This window comes from Drosophila santomea, chromosome 3L (assembly GCF_016746245.2).
Source record: "Drosophila santomea strain STO CAGO 1482 chromosome 3L, Prin_Dsan_1.1, whole genome shotgun sequence".
In the NCBI taxonomy this organism is placed as follows: domain Eukaryota; kingdom Metazoa; phylum Arthropoda; class Insecta; order Diptera; family Drosophilidae; genus Drosophila; species Drosophila santomea.
Window position 1 is genome coordinate 24755560 of NC_053018.2, and position 27637 is coordinate 24783196.

Sequence of the window (27637 nt, forward strand, 5' to 3'; positions counted from 1 at the left end):
CCATTTCAGACATTAGGTGATAAGCGTTTATGTCTGTATTGGACGCAAAATATTTAGAATTCCATTTCGGAATAAGCTTTGTTCCGTTTGACCACAGTGGTATTAGGATTACTCCAAAGAGATCCGTTTCCTGATTGTTGTATATCGGCAATTTTGCTTCAATGAATAGGACATTATCCTTCAACATAGCTTGTGCCTTCATCAGTTTATAGATCAGTGGTAATTGTATAACTGAATTTCCACCCGGTAGCATTTGTTTTCGTCCTAATTTTTGCTTAACTTTTTCGAGCTCCTCCAGCATTTTGTTAGGCGCAATTAGTGTAGGATGAATTCTTCCTTCACTAATGTCCGTTACCATTGAGATCGCTGTTGCTTGTAGGCTTTCTGCCTCTTCAATCCAGTTTCGCACTTGATTTGATAACATAAGGAATTTAATTTACTCCTTATATACCATAAAGTGCTCCTTCATGGTTTCTGCAATAATATTGACTTGTTGGGTCAGTTTTCCCAAATTCCGGTTTGCTTCTATCGTAGTTGCTCTTACTAATTCTTCCGTGGCATTGATGACCGAGGTCTGATTGTCAACATATTCCATTAGATGTTTTTCGTTTTTTATGATCGTTTGCATATTTTCCAGTATTCTATTTGCATTTCCGATATCAAAGAACAGTATAAACCTTTTCTTTCGGTTGGTACGGTGCCGTAGTATTTTGTCTTTTTCTTTTATGTTGTCAATTTTTGTCCTTATTGTCGTGCCGAAGAAATCGCAGTAGTCCTTGAAGTCTCCCATTTTTTCGCAAACCAGGCGGGATTTTTCCAGGAAGTCCTCTGATTGTTTTATGACATCAAAATAGGCTTGCATGTCATAATAAAACAATAATTGCCAACTGGATGTAGCGACTTCAATTTTACCAATTTTGTTTACCATAACTGCAGCTTTTGCGTCGATGTCGTAAATTTTCCCAAGTTCTTTGGGAATTTCTTCCGAATTTTTTGTTGCAGTTGTAGCTTGCAACATCAATATACAGCATAGCACAGTAGCTATGCTTCCAGTGCCATTCCTTTTGCCTTTTGGAACTCGCTGCCTAAGCTTCTTGTCCTTGCGTAGCTGCATTGACTCCGTTTTAGATGGCGTTGCAGCTCCAGCTGGTTTAGCGATCTTTTTACTTCCCCATCGCTTGTTTTAACCGTGACTACCCGGACTTTATCATCTTGTCCTTTAGTCGTACTAATGATTCTTCCCATTGGCCATCTTGCAGGGTGAGTGTTCTCATGTTTTATAAGAACCAACTGTCCCTCCTTCAGATTTGGCTTTACCTGGCGCCATTTGGTTCGCTGTTGCAATGACACCAGATACTCCTCTTTCCATTTCTTCCAAAATCACCTCTGATGCGTTGAATAAGCTTCCATCTATCCAAAGAGCTGATTGTCTTACTTTCGTCAAAATGTTCAGGAGCTCCAATTAGAGGTCTTCCCACCAGAAAATGACCCGGCGTTAATATTTCCTCACCATCGTTTTCGCTCCTTACAGTGACTAATGGGCGCGAGTTTAGCACTGCTTCGATTTGACATAGCAGCGATGCAAATTCTTCATATGTAAAGCTGTTTTCACCAATAACTCGTTTAAGGTGATGCTTCACTGATTTTACACCGGCTTCCCATAAACCTTCCATGTGGGGGCTTCCCGGGGGGATAAAGTGCCACTTGATGCCTTCTTTTTCTAGTGAAGGTGCTAACTCATTATTGTTTTTAATGGCAGCTACAAATTCTTTGTCCAATACTCTTGAAGCTCCTACGAAGTTTGTTCCATTATCTGAGTATATGTTCTCACTCTTGCTCGTCTTGCAAAGAACCGTCGAAGAGCCTCCAGGAATTTGTCTGACGAAAGGTCGCTAACAGCTTCCAAATGTATTGCTTTTGTTGCCATACAAACAAATACACAAATGTATCCTTTATACGTTTTTTGACCTCTTCCCATTGAGCAGCGAATCTGGAACGGTCCGGCGTAGTCTATTCCAGTATTTTGAAACGAGTAATCAGCCGTTACTCGATAAACTGGTAAATTTCCCATCAGTTGACTGGACATCTCTTGCTTGTATCGTATGCATACAATACATTCCCTTAAATATTTCTTTAAGGAATTTTGTATGCCAAATATCCAGAACTCCCTCTGAATATAAGTTCTCATAATGTTAATTCCGCCATGCAGAGTTTCTTTATGAGAATCCTTTACAATTAACCAAGTCAAATGTGACTTATCCAGTATAATTGGATGTTTTACATTATACGGTATCATTGCGTTTTGTAGTCGTCCACCAACTCGAAGTACGCCATCACTATCCAAAAACGGATTTAGCGCCTGCAACTTACTCTTTGGGTCTAAAGGTCTTTTGTTTTTGAGTAGTCTGACTTCGTGTCCAAAATCTAGCTGTTGTTATATCTTTACCACAGCAATCTTCGCTAGCTTTAATTCCTCCACCGTAAGATGTGACTGCTGTTGCGATTTTCCTCTCAGCTTTGTTATGAAGCGTAATACATACGCCATTACTCTAAGAAGTTTGTCGATCGATGAATACTTTGATAAAAGATGGTTTTGCAGATATTCGGATTTTATCAATGTGGATACCACAACCATTTCCGATTCCTTTTGAGTGGGCCAGTGTTGTGCATCTATAGATAGCCAATTCGGCCGTCTCCACCAAATTTCACAGATTTTAAAAGCTTGCGGTGATATCCCTCTTGAAGCCACGTCTGCTGGATTTTCTTCCGATTTAACGTAATTCCATTTGACATTGGGAATTAGTTTATTGATATCTTCCACTCTAGTTCTGACGAACTTATCTTTGCTGCGCTTGTTCTGTATCCAGGCAATAGTAATTTGCGAATCACTCCATGCATGCGTTGTAATCTTGTTGCTCCATATAGCCTGCACTTTCGCTAATAACTTTGCTAGTAAATGCGCAGCACATAATTCCAACTTAAGAATTGTTTTCCTGTTTTTTATAGGATTTACTTTGCTTTTTGCTGCTAGCAAGGTAACTCTGCCGCCTACTTTTGTATACACAGCCGCTGCATATGCTTTCTCTGATGCATCGCAGAATCCATGTAGCTAAATAATACCTTTGGAGCATCCAGTCCAGCGTGAAATGCTAATTTCTTCTAAATCTGATAGACCTTTAGCATATTCCATCCACCAGTTTGCTAAGTTGGTTTCCAATTCAACGTCCCAAGACATCGGTAACTTCCACAGTTCCTGAATGAAACATTTGCCTTGAATCGTTACCGGTGCCAACCATCCTAGTGGGTCGAAAATTCTGGACAACTGTGATAACACTTACCGCTTTGTTATGCGTTTAGCATTGGGTTTTCTGCCGAAAACGTAAATGTATCCTTCTTCGGATCCCATTGAAGTCCTAAGGTTTTGATCGATTCATTCTCCTCAATGCAGATTTTCTCCGTAGCACCGTCGTCCTGAATGTCGGCTAAAATGCGTTCGTCATTTGCAACCCATTTTCGCAGATGCATGCCGGCCTTCTCCATCACTTGTCTCAATTTCCTTTGAAGTTCATAGCACTCGTTGACTGTGTCTCCACCAGTTATGAGGTCATCCATATAAAAGTCGTCTCTTATTGTTTCTGCTAAGACGCTATCCTCTTGGCAAAACCGGTCTGCCAGCTCTCGTAGACATCGGACTGCTAAGAAAGGTGCTGCCGAGGTGCCATAAGTTACGGTTGTTAACTTAAACTCACTGATCGGCAATTTTGGATCATCTCTCCATAGGATAAATTGGTATTCTTAGTCTTTCTCAGCAACCTTTATTTGGCGATACATTTTTTCAATGTCAGCTACCATAACATATTGCCACTTGCGCCATTTAATTAGAATATCGAATATATCCTTTTGAACCTTAGGACCAGCTATAATAACGTCATTTAGGCTTAGTCCATTTGTCGTTTTTGCGGATGCGTCAAAAACTACTCGTAGCTTCGTAGTTAAGCTTCCAGGCCTGATGATTGCTTGATGGGGTAAATAGTATTTACCTTGACCCGTTGCCTTTACAGATTCCATATGTCCCATCTTAAGGTATTCTTTCATGAATTCGTTGTATGCAGCCCAGTAGTGGCACTTATAATTTTGTGCTTTGCTGCTCGAGTTATATTTCCGGACACAATCCATCCAAATTTGGTTTTTTGTCCCAAGATTCCATTCACGGTTTTTATTTTTTCCATCATAATCAGGGGAAATAGATCCACACCTATCACCATGTCAATTCTGCTTGGCTCGTTGAATTGTGGATCTGCTAGCCTGTAGCCCTTCCACTCTTTGTTGATATCAATATCAAACTTTTTGCTGGGAAGGGCTCTATGGAGTGTTGGTAAAACCAATGCTTCCGTTGATGCTTTGAAGCTGCTTGGAATTTTTGGTTTGATCGTCAGGTGGACACTATTTTTATACCCGTTACTCGTAGAGTAAAAGGGTATACTAGATTCGTTGAAAAGTATGTAACAGGCAGAAGGAAGCGTTTCCGACCATATAAAGTATATATATTCTTGATCAGGATCAATAGTCGAGTCGATCTGGCCATGTCCGTCTGTCCGTCCGTCTGTCTGTCTGTCCGTCTGTCCGTCTGTCTGTCTGTCCGTCCGTATGAACGCTGAGATCTCAGGAACTACAAAAGCTAGAAAGTTTAGATTGGGCATACAGACTCCAGAGACATAGACGCAGCGCAAGTTTGTCGATTCATGTTGCCACGCCACTCTAACGCCAACCGCCACTGCCCCACTTTGAAAATTTTTATTTTTTCATTTTGTATTGTTTGTATTTCTATCATTTGCAAGTTTGCCACGCCCACTCTAACGCCCACAAACCGCCCAAAGCTGCCACGCCCACACTTTTGAAAAATGTTTAGATATTTTTTCATTTTTGTATTAGTCGTCTAAATTTCTATCGATTTGCCAAAAAACTTTTTGCCACGCCCACTCTAACGCCCACAAACCTGCACTTCTACTAGCTGAGTAACGGGTATCAGATAGTCGGGGAACTCGACTATAGCGTTCTCTCTTGTTTGATAATTGAGTAGTTTGGAAGATACCTTCGACCTCTATAGTACTCCTTACTCTGGGAATCCCTAATATTTGTGCTGCTTCCTCTGAAATCAGCGTCTTCTGGGATCCGCCGTCATTAAGCGCCCTCAACTCGTTGTAACCTCCAGCTTTGTTTTTTACTAAAACAACAGCTGCAGCCAGAAGTGTGTCTTGGCCTTGCTTAAGGCTATTGCTGTTGATACTGCGTTTTATGTCTTCATGAAGAAGGGTGTTGTGTCTTTTGGAGCATCGATTGCATGTAATTTCCTTTCTGCAGTCGATAGCTTTATGCTTTCCAAAGCATCTAAAGCACATGCTGTTCTTTTGAACGAATTCTTTTCTTTTTCGATTGATTGTGCTCTGAATTTGAGACACTTTATCATATCGTGGCCATCCTTAGAGCAAAAGGCACACGATCTAACTTGCACTTTTCTTGTAGCAAGCTGAGCGGTATTTTTGGTAATGGCATTTACTGAGTTGTATTGCTGCTCAATAAATTCTAGTACATCTTGTAAGGACTGTATAGCTCTTGCGTTTTTTACATGCTGTTCATACAGCTGCAAGGCTTCTGGCGAAAATTTCCGCAGCAGAATTTCAGCTAAAATTACGTCAGCAGAGCTTCCTATTTTTCCTTTTTACTTTATGATGAATATGCTCTCGGTCGCAGTATCCGAAAACTTCCCTAAATTTTTCTCATAATGGGGCAGAAAGCACTTCAGTTCCATTAATTTGTTGAAGTGTTGGGAGAATATTTTTCTGCTATTCTCATAGCGTTTGCAGATAAGCTCCCACGCTGCTGCATAGCTAGCCGCTGATCCTGTTATCAAATGGCTAACCACCATTTGAGCTTCTCCTTTTAAGCAGGCTCTTAAATATCCCAGCTTCCTTGTGTTGCTGAGATCCTTTCTGCTGTCTATTAGTTCAGAGAACAGATCGTAAAATGCTGGCCATTCCTTCGCATTTCCATTGAACGTTGGAAGGTCCACTTTTGGGAGTTCTGGCACGTCGTAGTTGGAACTTTTGAACTGTTCCAACTTCCTCTGAAGTACCATTTCTAGTGCGGCAACATCAGATTGCAGAATGTCTGCCTCATCTTGATTAAAGGCAGTTCTGTCATACTTGTTTTCAAGCAGTTTCAGTGTGTCCGTCACGTTGGACCAATGACTTTTCATCATTGCCAGCTGCTTGACTAGTTCAATCTCACTTGAACTATCCAGGGTTTCGTATATTAGGCTTATCTGTTGCTCCACCCTGTCCGCTCTTCTGTCCACCAGTTGAACCAGATTATCAACTGGACTGGAGCTCCGAGCTCATGCGGAATCAGAAATTTTGATCCACTTGGTATATTTATCTCTTCAAGTGTTTCTACCTGTAGTAGTAGTAGTAGTAATTGTGTATAAGCATAGTAGTATAAGTCCCATTGCAATATTAGAATGTAAGAACCTAATAATAAGAGTCGCGAATGTAAACAGTATACACACACTTGCTGAATAAATGAAGAGTCAGTCGTCGCTGAACTGTCACAGATCGCACACTAAAGCTCAGAAGTGGTCGGACCTACCGAAGTGATAATTTCAAAAGAAAAATAAAAATCGGCATTAATGAATTGTAATCCTGGCAATTACACATTAAAAGAACTAAAAGCTCTGTGCGTACAAAACAAACTTAAAAGTAGTGGCACAAAAATCGAATTGATTAAAAGACTTGAAAATATTAAATTTGAGTGGTGCGCGCTTGAAAAAAATAAAACAGCAATGAAAAAAATCAACGCCACAGAACAAACCGGTAAAATAGACAGGGATGAAAACAACGGCAACGGCGAAGAACAAAGTAGCGAAAACGAGATAGCAAGAAGTAGCGACAACGACGGCGACACGATGACGGCAACGGTTGCACATACATACAAAGGAATGCAAGAAACAGAAGGTTCGAGAAAAGTAACGGGATCTTGCGAAATAAATGTTAACAACGAAAATGAGATCGAGCAATGTTCTGAGAGGCAGATGGTGAGCGCCAGCAACAATGAGTCCAACAAATGTTTAGCGATCCCGATGGCCAGCAACAATGATCCCGAGATGCAATGGCTGGCAACAAGGAGCCACAACAATGTTTTGGAAACCAAATGATGCGGAACAATGTAACTATCCAAGACAGCGATATTCAAAGAATGGAAAATGAGTTGAAAATATTGAAGCTGCAAAATGAGATCGACCAGTTAAAAAATAAACAACAACGAAGTAACGAAACAGACTCAAGCATTTCTTTCGAAATTTTAAAGGAGATCGTTAAGGTATACGATGGCGGAAACAATTTCATTGTTTGGATATCTCAACTTTTGAATGTCCAGAAAAATTTCAAGGTCGGCGACGAGATGATGCGTGCGCTGATTCACTACAAAGTTAAGGGCGATGCTGAAATATGGCTGTATTCAAGCACGAGCGCTACTATGGACACAGCGGATAAAATGTTAAGCCACCTGGAGAAAATGTTCGTAATGTCCAAAGAATCAAAGTTGAGTATGCGGCAGAAGCTACAGAACTGCGTCTGGATCAAAGGTGAGGAGTTCTCCAAGTACTACAACGAGAAGTGGCAGCTGGCGGATAACTTAGCACTGGCAGAAGATGAATTTTTGGAATATGTCATTGACGGCATACACGATGTCAATCTACGCAATCTGGCTAAGTCGCGTTCGTTCAAGACCGGATTGGAGCTTCTGGAGGCATTCCGAAACGTTGAGTTGGGCTACGTTCCTAAGCCCAAGTTACCGGAAGACCGTAGAGCAGGAGATTTTCAGAAGCCACGAGGTAATGCAGAGTGCTACAATTGCCACAGTCGGGGCCACCTGGCCAAAGAGTGCCGCAAGCCTAAGAGACAAGATGGGGCTTGTTACGCATGTGGCTTGCAAGGACATGTTGCTAAGGAGTGCAACCAATACAAGAAGTCGAAGGGCGGGGACAACGATTATGTAAGTTATATTGAATTAACATTTTGTACAAAGAATAATATGCTGAACCCTATGTTTATAGAATGTCTCATAGATTCTGGCAGCCCGATAAGTATTATTAAAAACGTTTTATACCAAGTCAAATTAAAATGGAAAAGACTACTTCTTTAAGTTACGTTGGATTAAATTTAAGTAAATTACAAATACATGGAAGCGTAAAATGTTCAGTTAAATTTTCAAATAAAGATACTCCTATGTTATGTCGTGGATGATGAATCTATGGGATATGCTATGTTATTGGGAAGTGATTTTTAGCAAGAGTAAAGGCCAAAATTGTAATTGATAATGAACACGAAAAATATCTGAAATAAAAAAAGATTCGATAGTTGAAGAAAATCAAAATACAAATAAAGAATCTAAAAGTCATTATGAGACAAACGCAGACGAACAAAATAATTTTGAAAAACAACTATTATTAATTGATTACAATGATAATGAAAATGTATATGAGATAGGTTCACAATTAAATTTTAAACAAAGACGCGAATTTATAAATGTTATTGAAGAATATTATATTAAACCAAAAGACCGAGTGAACCGAATATAAAATGTGAAATGAAGCTAAGGTTAGAGGAAGACAAGCCGTTTAGTTTTTCGCCAAGACGCCTGGCATATGTAGAGAAAGAAAAATTACAAGGAATCCTTGATGATTATTTAAAAGATGGTATTATACGACAAAGTGAGTCTGAGTATTGCTCGCCAATTGTACTAGTAAAAAAGAAATTGGGTGGCATTCGGATGTGCATAGATTATAGGAAACTAAATAAGATCACGGCGAAAGTTAGATACCCGATGCCATTAATGATGATTTATTAGATACCCTAGCAAACAAGTTGTGTTCTCGAAGTTAGACCTGAAAATGAATACTTCCATGTTTATAATAAACATGATAAAGTATACATCATTTACCACGCCACTAGGACAGTATGAGTTCACAAGAATGCCTTTTGGGCTGACAAATGCTCCGTCTGTTTTTCAAAGGTTCATCAACAAAGTATTTGACGACATGATTAGGGATAAGAAAGTGATAGTTTATCTCGATGACATAATGATAGCGACAAAGAATATAGAAGATCACCAAGCTATATTAAAAGAAGTATTTGAGCGATTGGTGTGAAAGCAATTGAAAATTTTCCCGTGCCACAAAAAGTTCTTGATGTCCAAAGTTTTTTGGGGATGTGCTAGTATTTTAGAAGATTTATACAGAATTTTTCAACAATAGCAAAGCCACTCCATGATTTGACAAAGAAAGACAAAAAGTTCGAGTTTGGCCTAGCGCAATTAGAAGCATTTGATGAATTAAAAAGCAAGCTTGTACACACTATAAACTAATGCGTACACTTAATGAGTTCAATTCGGGTGTTTGAATCTAACTGACTCGCTACTGCGAGGGCATCGCCTTTTATTCATTCTTACATAGGTTCTTATCATCTAATTATATAATGCAGCGCTTGTAAGACGCTGCAGTCTGCGTTGGTCAATGCAGCTGAGGTTTATCTTAAATCTATATTTGTGACCTATGACCGCGCTAATCACTCCCGCGTGATCATACCTCTTAACACTTCGGCAATAGACCCTGCAATCGTACTTATCTGTAGTTGCCACTTATGTTGTCCCATGCCATGTTTATTGCAGCCCATAAATAGAACATATTTATAGTTTGTCTACTTATCATGTCTAAACACATCTTTAGACAAAGCTGTTAAAACGCCTATTTTAGCATTGTACAGTCCTGAGGATGAAACAGAATTGCACTGCGATGCAAGTTCGATAGGTTTCGGATCAATTCTCTTGCAAAGGAAAGCAGATGGTAAATTACATCCAGTTTTTTACTTCTCAAAAGGACAACGGATACAGAATAAAGGTATCATAGTTTTGAACTGGAAACATGGCAGTAATATATGCATTAAAAAGGTTTAGAGTGTACCTACAAGGAATTGAATTCAAAATAGTGACAGACTGTAATTCCCTCACAATGACGTTGAATAAAAAAGACTTGAACCCAAGAATAGCAAGATGGGCCTTGGAATTACAGAATTATCTGTATAAACTAGAGCATAGATCAGGAACTAGAATGAACACGTTGATGCTCTTAGTAGATGTAATACGATTTTGGTAATAGAGGAAATACGTTCGAGGACAATTTAGTTATATGCCAAAACAGAGACGAGAAGTTGAGAAAGATTAAAGAAATGCTAAGTAAAGAAGAAAGCGAATTATATGAAATGCGAAATGGTGTGATTTACAAAGAGTAAAAGATAAGTTACTGTTCTATGTCCCGGAAGCTATGGAAGAACACGTATTGTATAGATACCACAATGAGTTGGGCCATGTAGGGAAAGACAAAGTTACGGAAATGGTCGGTAAAAGTTTTCGGTTTCCAAATGTTAGAAGTAAAGCAGATGAACATGTTAAGAACTGCCTAAATGTATAGCTTTTCAAGGAAGAAATGGTAAGCAAGAAGGAACTGTTAATATTGTACCAAAGGGAAACACACCATTCGAAGTCATACATATAGATCACTATGGTCCGGTAAATCAAAAGAATTCTACGAAAAAACATGTATTAGTAATTGTTGATGGATGCACAAAGTTTGTGAGATTGTATCCAGCGAAATCAACAAACTCAAAGGAAGCAATGGAAGCTTTAGGTGATTATTTTAGAGCGTATAGCAGACCAACGACCGTTGTTTCAGACAGAGGGACATGTTTTACATCAGATATGTTCGAAGAATTTTTGGAATCAAGAAACATTAAGCACGTCAAAATTGCAACAGGCTCACCACAAGCAAATGGACAAGTTGAGAGAATAAATAGAGACCTAGGACCCATGATTAGTAAGCTCGTAGATGTAGAAAGAACGCACAGTGGCACAAAGTTTTGGAAGATGTAGAGTATGCAATGAATATACAAAGCACAGAAGCATAAATGAGCACCCAAGTATACTGCTGTTTGGAGTGAATCAAAAGGAAAATGCTAGATTGTTTAAAAGAAAATGTATTGGAGTCAATGCTAAAAAGAAAAGAAATTATTTAGAGAAAATTAGACAAAATGCAGAAGTTTCGCAGGAAAAAGTACAGAACTATAACAAGAAATATGCTGACGCTAAACGACTAGAAGCAAATAAATACAAATTAGGAGACTACGTTGTGGTCAAGAATTTTGATTCAACAGTTGGAGCGCCTAGGAAATTAATAACCAAATATAAAGGCCCCTATGAAATCGCCAAAGTACTAGACAATGATAGGTATTGTATCAAAGATGTGGAAGGTTTTCAGTTGACACAAAACCATACGATGGAATATGGGTGGCTCATAATATTAAACCATGGCTTCAGAAAGAATTCGGTATCAAATAATAAAAATATAGAAAAGAAAAATGATAAAGAAAAACAAATGTCTAAGGTAAATGTAATAAGAAACCAAACCAAATGTAACAAACACTGAAATAAGTAACGAAAATGTAATGATTACAAGAAGTAGAGCGGCGAGGACCAGGAGATCCTAATTATCAGGATGGCCGAGCTGTAGTAGTAGTAGTAGTAATTGTGTATAAGCATAGTAGTATAAGTCCCATTGCAATATTAGAATGTAAGAACCTAATTATAAGAGTCGCGAATGTAAACAGTATACACACCTGCTGAATAATGAAGAGTCAGTCGTCGCTGAACTGTCACAGATCGCACACTAATACCTTTAATTGCGACTCCTTGTAGGCCTTGACAGCATCCATAGTTTTAATAAATATTTTATCATTAAAATATTGATGATCGCCAACTCCAATTTTACCAGCGCATTGTTGTTAGTAGTAAATTGGTCTACCAATGCTTCTATTGCTGGTATAGATGCCTTGTCCTTGATGGCTTGCAGTATTTTATTCTGAAGCACTCCTTGGTCTTGCATCAATTTCACAGATCTTTCCGACAACATCTTGGGAAAACAATCACTGTGACTTTTGCTTTCTGCTTGTATTCTTTGGCGTGATCCGTTGGAGGATTTTTTTATTGGTCGCCCAGTTGACCTAGCTGTGCCTCGACTCACAGCTGATTGATCAGCCAGGAAAAGCAAGAAACAATGTTTCACCTTATAGTCCTAGGACTTTAAGGCGTGGTCTTTTATTCTGTGTTTCTTACCACTGGTGGGGGAAACAACAGAATCACTCGAATAACCTTGCTCTTTTACTTTGAAGTGCTTGTTTTTTCTTCTGTGTTTCTTACCACTGGTGGGGGAAACCAACAGAATTTTTCGAAGGACCTTGCTCTTTTTACTTTGAAGCGCTGGTTTTTTCTTCTGTGTTTCTTACCACTCGTGGGGGAAAACAACAGAATTTCTCGAAGGACAAAATGTTCACACTATAAACTTATGGGTACACTTAATGAGTTCAATTCGGGTGTTTGAATCTAACTGACTCGCTACTGCGAGGGCATCGCCTTTTATTCATTTGTACATAGGTTCTTATCATCTAATTATATAATGCAGCGCTGTAAGACGCTGCAGTCTGCGTTGATCAATGCAGATGAGATTTATCTTAAATCTATGTTTGTGGCCTATGACCGCGCTAATCACCTCCCGCGTGAACATATCTCTTGACACTTCGACATAGACCACTGCAATCGTACATATCTGTAGTTGCCACTTATGTTGTCCCGTGCCATGTTTATTGCAGCCCATAAATAGAACATATTTATAGTTTGTCTACTTATCATGTGTAAACACATCTTTAGACAGTACAATAGAATTGAACATGAAATAAGCCAAAGCATTAAAGCTTGCTCAAACTAAAATGTTAGAAGTTCACAATGAAAATAGAAATATCAAAAATTACCATGTCGGTCACATTGTTACGACAAAAACACGGGGAACAAAATAAACTCAAACCAAGATATAAAAACAAGTAGTTAAAGAGGTAAAACCGAATAAAATTATAATTAACAACAGGAATAGGATTATTGATAAAGATAACATTAAGTTTTAAATATATTTACCAACAAGATACCATTTTATTAAAATATTGGTTTTAATTTTTTACAATTTCCAGTAAAATGACTTTATTACTGATCATTCCATACCTTATCACTTTCTCAAGATGCGAAATCATTGATTATTCAAACCATGAGTTTTTTCTGTTCAAGGTCAAAAAGGATGTTCTTACTTACGAATCCTATAACGAATTATTTCACGTAACCAATTTAAGCTTTTATAAAGAATAATAAATGTAGAATCTCAAAACATAAAAAGAGACCCTAATAGAATATCACGATGGGAAATCAAATACGACTTAGAAGTTATCGAACTACTTTTATCTCAGTTAACACCATCAAAAGGGGAATTAATGAATTAGACACCATGTGGAAATTGATAGCTGGAACTCCGGATCATGATGACTTCATGAATATTCAAGATAAAATCAATGACTTAATAGTTAATAATAATAAACAATCTATTATCAACTCCAAAATGTTCAAAGAATAGAATCTCTTTCTGATGACTTTAAACATGTGTTTATCGATCAAGATCTGCCATTAAGAAACATCGTTTAAGACTGTTAAATTTGACCTGCTAAATTTAATCGATACTATTACATTGGCAAAATTGATGTCTTCAATACAAAAATGTTAAACACGGAAGACATAAAAGAAATATTAAGTCACGGACAAAGACCGGTTATCATCACCGATTAATGAATATTTCTGTGTTCAAATTGGAATTCATAAAGACCTACTTATTATTTATATAAAATACCCTATAATCTCTAACAGATGTGACATATACTATGCCAGAGCCATTTCCAAATCAGATGGAAACTAGCAATAAGCAATCAAGTCGCAAATGCGATAATACATATTATGAAATGTCTACATTTAAGATCGAACTTTTTAACAACTACTGTATCATTAGTAAAGTAAAACCTGTTTCACAAAATTAATATTAAAAAATTTAAAAATAGATATCATTCAAGAAGGTGCCATTTTTATAAATGGTAACAATATTGTTAACAACTCCCAGTTAAACGGAAATTTCCTTATAACATTTAGCGGTACAACCACCATTAATAACATTTCATATACAAATATTGAAAACAAAATTATTGAATATAAGCTGCAAACAATTTCACAAATTAAGAAATTTCCGATTACATTTTGTCAAATAATTCTGAACTCTCTTAGATAATATTAAAATTTTAATCCATTCATTAAAGTTAATAATACCAAGATATCACTTTCCTTTATATTTTATTATTTAATCATTATATATTTAATTTTTTAATTATTTTTAAATATATTCACATTATATAAATTTGTAACCAAAAACATCGGCCAGATATAGAAGAATCTTTTAATCAAGAAGAATTTTTAACAGAATTAAGGATCACCTAAATGAAACTCGAAATGAATCGGGACGCTCCATTTTAGAAGGGGAAGAGTTATCAAACCCATGATTCAGGGGCCCTTGCCCAAATTATAAATAATTTTTCGAAATCCAATCTGACGATTGACTTTCCTTTGTTCTCAAAGTCGCACTTCGCCGGCCTGTTAATGTTTATATAAACCAATCCAAATCTTCCCTCCAAGTCATGAGAACCAAGCCGTTGCCGGTCCACAGCTTGGCCACTTAGATAAACAAACTAACGTAACGTAAACACAGCTTCCTCTTGGTGACCAAGAACTTATTGCGCTTCAATCTGCAATCTGCATTGGTCAACAAATTTGAATTTCACAATGCGGTGAAGCAATTTCATCACCAAGCTTTTAATCTAAACACAAATCAAAGTTAAAGAAGTTTTTAGAAAGCTCCTGGCCGAGGTTTGGAGGAAAAGAATCATTCTTAAGCGGTCAGTCTGATTCGGGACGATGTAAAGAAAGGTTGAAAATAAGAAAAGTGTCTTGTAATTGAGAATTAAGTTTAAAAGGTTCACTTCAATAAATTATATTAAATAAAAAATTATTTTTTTTTAAATAATTATACTTCAATAAATTTAATTTGCACGAAGTGGCCGGATTATACACAAAGGGCAGTACAAGAAAGTTTTGTGCGACTCAAATGTAGTCTTGAGGTGGGATCAAAGAAATAAAGACGTAAAGAGCATTTCTCCAAACCTATATACCTGTTAATGCATGCAGACTCCAATGACATAACTGGTATCAGATAGTCGGGGAACTCGACTAAAGCGTTCTTTCTTGTTTTTATTCGTAGCGTTGTCCTTAGTCATCTGCTGGACATTAGTTCCACTCAATATAACATAAACATTTCACTGGCGCAGAGTCGGTAAGATACAAGAAGTATTCGAATTCTTTTTTCGAAGTGGAAAATAAATTAAATATTATAATCCAGTTCTCATACAAATTTCCCAACGCGAACACCCTTCAACTTGGTTTATATTCCAATTCGCTGTCCAAAACAAAAGTGGAAGCGGTTTAAATTAACAAATAATATTTTATAATTAGTTATCTTGAATAATTCCCAACACAAATACAAGAAAACTCGTTTGACTTGGATTATAATTATAATACGGCCGTCTAACTCAAAAAGTGGGGAAGTAAAACTAGAAAACTAAAATAAAACATTAAGTCTAACGGCAACTAGCAATTAAACCAAGATTTTCCACGAAGAATAAATAAAACAAACTTGTAACGGGTGTTTTTTTTAGAGGTATAGAACTTTAAGTTGGCATTACTGTTCAAGATGGCGACCGATTTAACAGCTGTCAAGTGATTTATTCTCAGTTTGGTTTGGCAATTCGTCATGCGTGCTTACAAAATCCAACTCGTGCAAGAATTGAAACCAAACGATCATCAAGCAAGGCGTAAATTCGTCGAATGGGCCCAAAACGAGATTGCTGTTGTTCCCGATTTTTCATAAGCCTCCAAGATCTTGTGATTTAACACCGCTAGACTACTTTTTGTGGGGCTATGTAAAGTCATTGGTCTATGCGGATAAGCCACAAACGCTAAACCATTTGGAAGACAACATTCGCCGTGTTATTGCCGATATACGGCCAAATATTGGAAAAAGTCATTGCAAATTGGACGTCCAGATTGGACTACATCCGAGCCAGCCGTGGCGGTCATATGCCAGAAATCATATTTAAAATGTAATGCCACAAGATTATCTTTCATGTCAATAAATTCATGTCAATCGAATAATCCATCGTTGTTTTATTGCAATTTAAAGTTCTATACCTCTAAAAAAACACCCTATATACCTAATTAAGTGAAATTAAAATAAAACAACACTTTAAAAAGATATTTACTAAAACCATAAAATTAAAAATATACAATGTTAATGGCACAGCCAATTATTGCCTGAACGATAACTACCTTGCCGAAGCCTGTCGGCAGCTAAAAGACTTTCACTCTACCAAACTAACGATGTGCGACAACAGATAATTCTACTTTGAGCCATCGAAAGGAACTTGGTCGGACACGTAACAAGATCTTTGGGACTTCCGAACGTCGAAGATTGGCCTACCCTCAAAGCGAGACTAATCACAGAATTCAAACAACAAACACCGAAATACAAGCTACTGGAGAACTTCAGGAAGACACCTTATAAAGGAAATCTGAGAGCATTCTGAGAAGAGGCGAAAAGACGACGTCAAATCTTGATTTCGAAATTACACCTGGAAGGTAACCAACCAAAATTTCTTATTTATCTTCAAGCAATTAAAAAATTAAAATACTGATTAAAAGCTTCCAACACAATTATTTACTATTTCATCTGTAATATCATCATGACTATTGCACAAGGTGAGAGAATTTATAAAGAACATATTTATTTTGAATCAAATAAAATTCCGGAAATACGTAATAAAAACTGAAATCCTAATCTGAATCCAAAACACACAGATTCAATACAAATACACAAACTCACTATCGACCAAGTTATTCACAATATTCTTAATCCTTCCAACCTAATTAAAAAAAAAAAAATGCAACCATTTAGACCTACCTATACACTGCAGATGCCTAGCAACCAACCTATGCGGCACACGCAAAATAATTGCAAATTATTAAATACATAGAAGACTTGGACTCCTGACCATAATGGGTATCAATTAGACTATTTAGATAAACAAACATATTTTGAAGATGAGAATAAATTATAATCAAGAAAATGAATGCATTAAAAATATAATTAAGCATAAGAATCAAATTTGTAATTTTATACCAACTCCCCTCAAGGGACGTTATCCAATAAGTTGAACCAAATATAATACTTACATGGAGTCTAACTGAAACTACAATCTCACAAAATTGTCAAGAACTAATTGGGGATATAAAAATAAATGGAAGCAAAATTATTAGAATAAAACAATGTAAAGTTTAGTTTAGAAACGATATATTAAGCGATAATTCTTTATGTTCCGAATTTAACACCATTGTATTTACGATTAAGGGAACTAGGAGAAAAATGAAAGAAAATGATGACGTTTTAAAATAATTTTCATAAAATAATTCCACATTTTATATAACAATTATAATTGTAATTATTGTTATCATTTTTCTTGACCTATTATAAATTTGTACACTAAATCCAGTAACCTCCCTATATATAAATAATAGAAACCAAATTAAGAACCACAAGAAAAAATAATCAGAATCACAACAAGAAATAGAACCGACACAAAACCAGTTACCTGCATAGCATAGGGAACCATTTAAAGAGAAGGGAAGTGACATATTCACATGTCTAGTAGTGTTCGAAAATATAATCCACATCCTGAGCAAGCGATGTCGCTCTCCCTAAGCGGCACTCAAAATCTTCAATTATTGTATATGATCAATATGCCAAGCGGGCGATTTCGCTCCCGAAATAATGTAAACAGAAGGGCTTAGGCTGAGATCGAAGAAATAAAGACGTAAAAACTATTTCTCCGCGTTTTTTTATTCTTAGCCTTGTTCTTAGTTAACTGATGGGACATTAGTTCAACTCAATAAAATATAAATATTTTAATATATACATATATATACGAATTCAGACCGAGAGTTTAATAAAAAAAAGAACACGTTTGGTTATTTATGTATTATTAAAGGTTTTTTAATAATTCCAATAAAGGAAGAACTAGAGCCTTTGAATTATCACTAGGTTGGATAATGGACTTCGAAGTTGAAGTGGGCTTAGCAAAGCTATCGCACTTGATAGCGTACTCAGTACTCAGCGTAAATAACAGCTAAGCTTAATCGAAGGGCTCTCGATCTTTGATTACATTTTGTACATAGACATTAATGTGTGTGTGTGAGTTGTTACAGTAGTGAGTGTGGTTGGGGAGTTGTGGGTGTAGAATGGATATTTTATCCTTAAGACAAAAGCCTGTCCTCAGGCGTTTAGATTTGGGTACAATACAGGGGTATCGGGGGGTACAATATTGTTTGTTTCAGGACGTATAATATTTTCGTTATTTAGGGTTTGTTTTTGAATTTTACAATTAACTTTTGGGATATAGTGTTATATTTATCGATAAGGTACAATAATGCAATTAGAACAATTATGATTACTGTTGTAAATGTTATTATATGTGTTGTTCTATTATTTCTTTTATCTGAGTCTAACATTGTGTTGGAAATTAATATCTCTTCTAATTGAACAGAACAAATAAATGCTTTTATTATGTTAATGCCTTCTATTATAGTTTTACTATTGATACAATTTTGGTTTAGGATAGTCTTGGGAAGGTTCCAAGTTGTAATTATATTAGGCTCTACATATTTTATTTCCAAATCAGAATATGTTTTATGTTTGAATATGTTTGGTTCGTGCTAGATCGACGACGTGTGAAGACGTGTTTTTATCGAGCTCCGCACAAAATCGGTTGTTTTGATTGAAGTGAACGACTAATAAAATAAACTAAATAAATAATCCGAAAGCGAAAGAGACGCTCTACGCAATGCAAGATCGCTTAAATAGATATAGTGATTCGTTATCTTAAATAACAAAACTATGAGTCAGAACTACACTCGCGCTCAGCGTCAGCGTGAGGAGGACGAACGCCGGCTCTCAATTCAACGCAACCGATAACCCCCAACGCAGACATCGAGCGGTCAATAACCCATAGCCCAAGAAACCTTCTTCTACCAACAAATCAAGAAAGTGCGCGCTCTTGCTCTCCCGCTCTTTTAGCTCCGCCACAAGCCCCGCTACCTCCAACAACAACAGCTGGAGCTTCACCGACAGCCCGCTCTATTTCGTCGTCCGCTGCACCCGCTCACGCTCTGACTGAGTCAGCGAAAGTAAAACCGCAAACAACAAACGGTACTGCTGCACTACCAGCAAAACAAAACAAAAGCGTAAACAAAAAAGCTGGGTTGACCTGGCAGACTGGAATGGACCGCTACATTACAATAAAGCGAAAGCTCAGCCTGGAAAATTCAGATTTGAAAGACAAGCCGAAAATACACGCGATAACTCTACCCTGATCAACAATGCAGCCCCCGCAAATACAAACAGATTTGCCTTGCTGCCAGATACCGCTGAGGACGGGCCGCTGGGATCCGTTGATATCGAACCGAAGAAAACAAAGCCTCCGCCAATATATATCCGCGAGAAGAGCACAAGCGGTTTTGTAAATGCTTTGATTGGCCTTATTGGAAAAGATAGCTTTCATATAATTCCCCTCGTAAGAGGTACTATCAATGAAATCAAACTTTAAACGAAAACGGAGGACAACTACAGAAAAGTCACAAAAAGCCTTACCGCACAAAAAATAGGCTTTTACACCTACCAGCTTAAAAGCAGCCTGCAAGTAGTACTGAAGGCATTGAGTCTGATGTTAAGCCCGAAGAGATAAGTGAGGCGCTAAAGGAAAAGGGATTTTTCGCCAAAAGCGTGTTCAATATCAAAAGGAACAGGCAGCCCCAATCACTCTTCAAGATTGAGCTTGAAGCAGAAAACAAGCCTCCTAAAAAAACGAGGTTCATCCAATTTACAAACTCCAGCTTCTTCTGCACCGTAGGATCACAGTAGATGAGCCGCATAAACGTAACGCTCCTGTACAATGTACAAACTGCCAAGAGTATGGCCACACGAGGTCGTATTGCACACTTCGCCCGGTGTGCGTAGCCTCTGGAGGTCTTCATGACTCCACACACTGCCAAACTAATAAAGAAAATGCAAACGAGAAAAAATGCAATAGCTGTGGGTGTTCCCGCCATAATTTAAATTCAACCGCCAACTAGGAGAACAAGGCGTAACCCTGAAACCTTTGGTAAAAGTGTTACCCATGATCTGCGGTTATTGGATAGGGCACTTGTACGACACTTGAGGAAACACTGGCGAAGGAGAAAAAACAAAGTTTTTTAAAGCTGCTCGCTTTACTTAAATAAATTAAATAAAAATAAAGTGACTGCTACAAATGGTTGTTTATTATTGCTCTCCCTAGGCCCAAATCAATTAGTGCCTCAACAGTGGGGGTAATCACACAGCAAACTAGAGGCTGTCCAATCTACAAAGAGCTGAAAAGCCGTTTTCACAAAAGAATGAAAACGGCGCTGGCACACCAAGGAACAGCTACGCTGAGACCATCAGAAACAAATTCTGAAGTACTTTTTTCGAAAGCAACAAGTTTCGCTCCCTGGTCTATACCCAGCACTAACAAGATAACCTGCGCAAACTGGAGCTAGCTCAATTCCTACATGAGAAGCATATCGACGTAATGTTTCTTTCGGAAACTCATCTCACCAGCAAATACAGTTTTCAAATAAAAGACCATTTCTATTGTACAAATCATCCCGACGGAAAAGCACACGGCGGCACCGCCATACTCATAAGGAACCGTATGAAGCACCACTTTTACAAAGAATTTGCGGAAAATCATGTTCAGCTCAATTCCTGGATTTCTTCCAAGCACTAGGGCCACACTTCATTGCAGGAATCGACTACAACGCTAAACATACTCACTACAACGCTAAGCTTAATCGAAGGGCTCTCGATCTTTGATTACATTTTGTACATAGACATTAATGTGTGTGTGTGAGTTGTTACAGTAGTGAGTGTGGTTGGGGAGTTGTGGGTGTAGAATGGATATTTTATCCTTAAGACAAAAGCCTGTCCTCAGGCGTTTAGATTTGGGTACAATACAGGGGTATCGGGGGGTACAATATTGTTTGTTTCAGGACGTATAATATTTTCGTTATTTAGGGTTTGTTTTTGAATTTTACAATTAACTTTTGGGATATAGTGTTATATTTATCGATAAGGTACAATAATGCAATTAGAACAATTATGATTACTGTTGTAAATGTTATTATATGTGTTGTTCTATTATTTCTTTTATCTGAGTCTAACATTGTGTTGGAAATTAATATCTCTTCTAATTGAACAGAACAAATAAATGCTTTTATTATGTTAATGCCTTCTATTATAGTTTTACTATTGATACAATTTTGGTTTAGGATAGTCTTGGGAAGGTTCCAAGTTGTAATTATATTAGGCTCTACATATTTTATTTCCAAATCAGAATATGTTTTATGTTTGAATATGTTTGGTTCGTGCTAGATCGACGACGTGTGAAGACGTGTTTTTATCGAGCTCCGCACAAAATCGGTTGTTTTGATTGAAGTGAACGACTAATAAAATAAACTAAATAAATAATCCGAAAGCGAAAGAGACGCTCTACGCAATGCAAGATCGCTTAAATAGATATAGTGATTCGTTATCTTAAATAACAAAACTATGAGTCAGAACTACACTCGCGCTCAGCGTCAGCGTGAGGAGGACGAACGCCGGCTCTCAATTCAACGCAACCGATAACCCCCAACGCAGACATCGAGCGGTCAATAACCCATAGCCCAAGAAACCTTCTTCTACCAACAAATCAAGAAAGTGCGCGCTCTTGCTCTCCCGCTCTTTTAGCTCCGCCACAAGCCCCGCTACCTCCAACAACAACAGCTGGAGCTTCACCGACAGCCCGCTCTATTTCGTCGTCCGCTGCACCCGCTCACGCTCTGACTGAGTCAGCGAAAGTAAAACCGCAAACAACAAACGGTACTGCTGCACTACCAGCAAAACAAAACAAAAGCGTAAACAAAAAAGCTGGGTTGACCTGGCAGACTGGAATGGACCGCTACATTACAATAAAGCGAAAGCTCAGCCTGGAAAATTCAGATTTGAAAGACAAGCCGAAAAATACACGCGATAACTCTACCCTGATCAACAATGCAGCCCCCGCAAATACAAACAGATTTGCCTTGCTGCCAGATACCGCTGAGGACGGGCCGCTGGGATCCGTTGATATCGAACCGAAGAAAACAAAGCCTCCGCCAATATATATCCGCGAGAAGAGCACAAGCGGTTTTGTAAATGCTTTGATTGGCCTTATTGGAAAAGATAGCTTTCATATAATTCCCTCGTAAGAGGTACTATCAATGAAATCAAACTTTAAACGAAAACGGAGGACAACTACAGAAAAGTCACAAAAAGCCTTACCGCACAAAAAATAGGCTTTTACACCTACCAGCTTAAAAGCAGCCTGCAAGTAGTACTGAAGGGCATTGAGTCTGATGTTAAGCCCGAAGAGATAAGTGAGGCGCTAAAGGAAAAGGGATTTTTCGCCAAAAGCGTGTTCAATATCAAAAGGAACAGGCAGCCCCAATCACTCTTCAAGATTGAGCTTGAAGCAGAAAACAAGCCTCCTAAAAAAACGAGGTTCATCCAATTTACAAACTCCAGCTTCTTCTGCACCGTAGGATCACAGTAGATGAGCCGCATAAACGTAACGCTCCTGTACAATGTACAAACTGCCAAGAGTATGGCCACACGAGGTCGTATTGCACACTTCGCCCGGTGTGCGTAGCCTCTGGAGGTCTTCATGACTCCACACACTGCCAAACTAATAAAGAAAATGCAAACGAGAAAAAATGCAATAGCTGTGGGTGTTACCGCCATAATTTAAATTCAACCGCCAACTAGGAGAACAAGGCGTAACCCTGAAAACCTTTGGTAAAAGTGTTACCCATGATCTGCGGTTATTGGATAGGGCACTTGTACGACACTTGAGGAAACACTGGCGAAGGAGAAAAAACAAAGTTTTTTAAAGCTGCTCGCTTTACTTAAATAAATTAAATAAAAATAAAGTGACTGCTACAAATGGTTGTTTATTATTGCTCTCCCTAGGCCCAAATCAATTAGTGCCTCAACAGTGGGGGTAATCACACAGCAAACTAGAGGCTGTCCAATCTACAAAGAGCTGAAAAGCCGTTTTCACAAAAGAATGAAAACGGCGCTGGCACACCAAGGAACAGCTACGCTGAGACCATCAGAAACAAATTCTGAAGTACTTTTTCGAAAGCAACAAGTTTCGCTCCCTGGTCTATACCCAGCACTAACAAGATAACCTGCGCAAACTGGAGCTAGCTCAATTCCTACATGAGAAGCATATCGACGTAATGTTTCTTTCGGAAACTCATCTCACCAGCAAATACAGTTTTCAAATAAAAGACCATTTCTATTGTACAAATCATCCCGACGGAAAAGCACACGGCGGCACCGCCATACTCATAAGGAACCGTATGAAGCACCACTTTTACAAAGAATTTGCGGAAAATCATGTTCAGCTCAATTCCTGGATTTCTTCCAAGCACTAGGGCCACACTTCATTGCAGGAATCGACTACAACGCTAAACATACTCACTGGGGATCGCGACTTGGGAACACAAAAGGAAAACAGCTTTATAAGACTATAACAAAAGCCACTAATAAACTTGACCACTTGAACTTGACTTGGGAGTCCAACATACTTCGCAGTTACGAAAAATATTCCCCGCAGTTTGGTTAAAGCTGAATGTCTGCCGGATTTGTCATCTGATCACTCGCCTGTACCAATTCACCTCCGCCGATACGCAGAAAACGTGAAACCACCATACAGATTGACTTCTCACAAAACAAACTGGCTCAGGTATAAAAAATATATAAGTTCACACATTGAGCTAAGCCCAAGACTCAATACTGAATCTGATATAGAGAGCTGCACGTGTGCATTGCAATCCATCCTTACTGCAGCAGCACTTACTGCAACACCCAAAATTAAAAATACTACAATAAAGACTACTACAAAAAAGACCAACGCACAAATCGAGCAACTCGTCTACGTAAAACGACGCTTACGCAGAGAATGGCAATCTTTTAGATCTCCAATTGCAAAACAAAAGCTAAAAGTAGCCAAACGAAAACTGGCCAACGCTCTGAAACAAGAAGAGGAAGACGATCAGCGCCGATACATAGAGCAACTCACACCAACAGACACGAAACATAAGTCACAGTGGAGAGCCCACTCAACTCTTCGCCCACCGACTGCAAACGTTTTGCCGATAAGGAATTCCGCAGGCGGCTGGGCCCGTTGTGATGCAGACAGAGCCACCACATTTGCCTCACACCTACAAAATGTATTCTCACCCGTAAACTGCCATCATTAACACAACCCAACTGTATTTCGTCCAAAAGAAGTCATTAAAATAATCAAATACAATCTCAGCCCGAAAAAATCCTCCGTCTGTGACCTTATAACACCGGAAATGATCATCGAGCTGCCACACTCTGCAGTTCGCTACATAACCCAGTTCTTTAATGTCATCACCAAACGTTATTACTTTCCACAACGATGGAAGAGATCGATTATCATAATGATTTCAAAGCCTGGTAAGAACCACACAGTTCCTTTATCTTACAGACCAATAAGTCTACTCTCCTGTATTTCGAAACTATTCGAAAAATGCCTGCTGATCCGACTTAATCTGAGAACCAACAACATAATCCCAGCCCATCAATTTGGATTTCGGGAAAGCCACGGAACCATTGAACAGGTGAAAAGTATAACACCGGAAATAAGAACTGCATTCGGAAATCGCGAATACTGTACAGCAGTATTTTTAGACCTATCCCAAGCATCACAGAAGACTCACATGGCGCAGGCACATTGAAGCCAAAAAAAATCAACTGAAACTTAAAGCCATCAACTTACACTGGGTCATCAACTCTGGTTCTCCGCTCAGCCTAGATCACAAAGTCTTTCTGTACAATTCTGTATTGAAACCTATGTAAACCTATGGCTCACAGTTATGGGGCAATGCCAGCAACAGCAATGTTGACATCATACAGCGAGCACAATTAAAGATTCTAAAAACCATCACCGGGGCACCGTGGTACGTTCGGAATTAAAACATCCAAAGAGACTTAAATATCCCACCAGTTATCAATGCAATTACGGAACTTAAGGAAAAATAGCATAGCAAGCTTTACTCGCACTCCAACCACCTAGCGAGAGGTTTAACTCAGCTCAGCAGCCGTTCCCGTCTCCGGCGAAAAGACCTACCAACCCAGCGAAGAAATTTTTAGAACCGTTTAATCATAGAACAGTTGGAAAAATAATACAACTGTTCAGGAAAAAATACTTGTTATAGTTAAGATTTTTAAACTTATTGTTAGTTCTTATACAAGAAGATTCCATAAATAAAAGCAAAGTAATAAAAAAAAAAAAAAAAAAAAAAAAGTGTGGGCGTGACAGTTTTGGGTGGATTGTGGGCGAAGAGTGGGCGAAAAGCTATTCTCAAAATATATAGAAATTTACAAGTCTAATAGAAAAATATCAAAACATTCCACGTTCATACGGAGAGACGGACATGTCCAGATCGACTCGGCTATTGATCCTGGTCAAGAATATATATTCTTTATATGGTCGGAAACGCTTCCTTCTGCCTGTTACAACAAATCAAATCTAGTACACCTATTTACTCTTCGAGTAACAGGTATAAAAAACAAATAGGATATTCATTGTACTTACTGGAGGATCTAAATTATTCTAATTAATTCTTAATTTATTCAATCTCCTGCGGATTAGAGTTAGAATTAGTATAAGTAACTTATGACATTAACGCAATTACTTTTTTACTGCACTTTGACCATTTAAGTAAATAAATTATATAGCATTATTTACAAGGAACACGAAATAAAATCGAAATCGTAAAAATCTTACGAATTCGATTACCGGAGCATGCCTGTATCTACATTGTGTTGGGACCTGGTTTTAGCATACCAGGTTTTTTTTATACCCGTTACTCGTAGAGTAAAAGGGTATACTAGATTCGTTGAAAAGTATGTAACAGGCAGAAGGAAGCGTTTCCGACCATATAAAGTATATATATTTTTGATCAGGATCAACAACAGAATCGATTTGGCCATGCCTGTCTGTCCGTCCATTTGTCCGTCTGTCTGTCCGTATGAACGTCGAGATCTCAGGAACTACAAAAGCTAGAAAGTTGAGATTAGGCATACAGACTCCAGGGACATAGTCTTGTAAATTTCTATCGATTTGTCAAAAAACTTTTTGCCACGCCCACTCTAACGCCCACAAACCGGCAGAAACTGTCAGTGTTGAAGACTCTCCTTCGCAGAAGACTCTCCTTCTATGTGACTGTGAGGGTTTCTGTAGTTTTTTATATAAACCGGTTCATTGTCTTTCAATCTCAATTTTTGTTTATAAAAATTATTTGTTGTAATTGATTCGGTTTCAAGTCCGAATATATCACTATATTGTATGCATAATTTTTCAAGTGTGCTTTTTAAAAGAGGCGGAAAATTTTGTTTTAGCTTTTGCAATACATTTTCCGTTTTTTCTATGTTATCGGACTTAATGACGTTGTAATTTTCTAGGAGTGTTTGACTCCTTGGGCTATGCCTTGAATATTTATCTGTTGATTATTATCAACGTTCGTGGATTCTATAACATTTTCTTTTAAAAGTGAAATGTCTGCTCCAGTGTCTATTAGGAATGTCAATTTTTTGTTTGTGTTAGCATTTGAAAAATTTGCATATATGTTTAGATTGAGATGGATCAAACAAACTAGTTTTGTGTATCTAAAGGTGCCTGTTGGTTTTCCGAGGAACCTTGCTATTTCCGTTGTTATTATTTCTTCCACGATTGGAATTGTTATTGATATGTATTGTAATTTCTAAAAAATATTGCATCATCTATTCCTACAAGAATTCCCTGAAAACCGCCTTTATTACGCAACATATATATTCACATTGCATCATCTTTTTACATGTATACACAAATACTAACATAACAGAGACATGTACAAAAGGAGCCGAACATAGCCAAATAAAGTCACTCGCATAATTACCATCACAACAATCACACAATGACAAACAATCAAATCAATTTTGAAGCATTGTTGGCTCAACAGCAACAATTCACGGAACAGTTAATGCGGTCACAACAAACACGGATGGAATCTTTCATCACACAAAGAGTTGGCGTAAGCAACGAAGACAGATCGGGAGAACAATCAGTTTGTCCGCCGTTTCTAAATTTGAACAAGGACCTACAAAGTTGGGAAACATATCTCCAACAATTAACTCAGCACTTCGCCGCGTACTCAGTGCAATCCGCGGATAAGAAAAAAACGTATTTTTTATCGTGGGTAGGCACATACGCGTTTGAACTTGTTAAAAATCTGTTCGGTAGCGAAAATTTGGACCAGCAGACATATACGCAAATAACGGATAAATTAACAGAGCACTTTAAACAGAAACGCCATATAGTTGCTGCTCGATATAAAT

General features: G+C 37.9%; 2 protein-coding genes across 2 annotated transcripts in view; both read left to right on the forward strand.

Moving 5' to 3' along the window:
* The window catches only part of LOC120450087 (aminopeptidase N), a 277790-nt gene that overhangs the window by 206396 nt on the left and 43757 nt on the right, over positions 1 to 27637 (forward strand).
* LOC120450090 lies at positions 6540 to 8252 on the forward strand. Its single transcript, XM_039632882.2, has 3 exons — positions 6540 to 7374; positions 7432 to 8049; positions 8111 to 8252. Exons 1-3 carry the CDS (start codon positions 7165 to 7167, stop codon positions 8120 to 8122), a joined length of 840 nt encoding a protein of 279 aa, XP_039488816.1. The 5' UTR covers positions 6540 to 7164; the 3' UTR covers positions 8123 to 8252.

Excerpts from the sequence above, each read along its gene's own strand:
- LOC120450090 (XM_039632882.2), top strand. The coding sequence starts at position 7,165 with ATGGCTGGCAACAAGGAGCCACAACAATGTTTTGGAAACCAAATGATG. Across the intron at positions 7,375-7,431 it reads TTTTAAAGGAGATCGTTAAG|AAAAATTTCAAGGTCGGCGA; the intron begins GTATACGATGGC and ends TTGAATGTCCAG.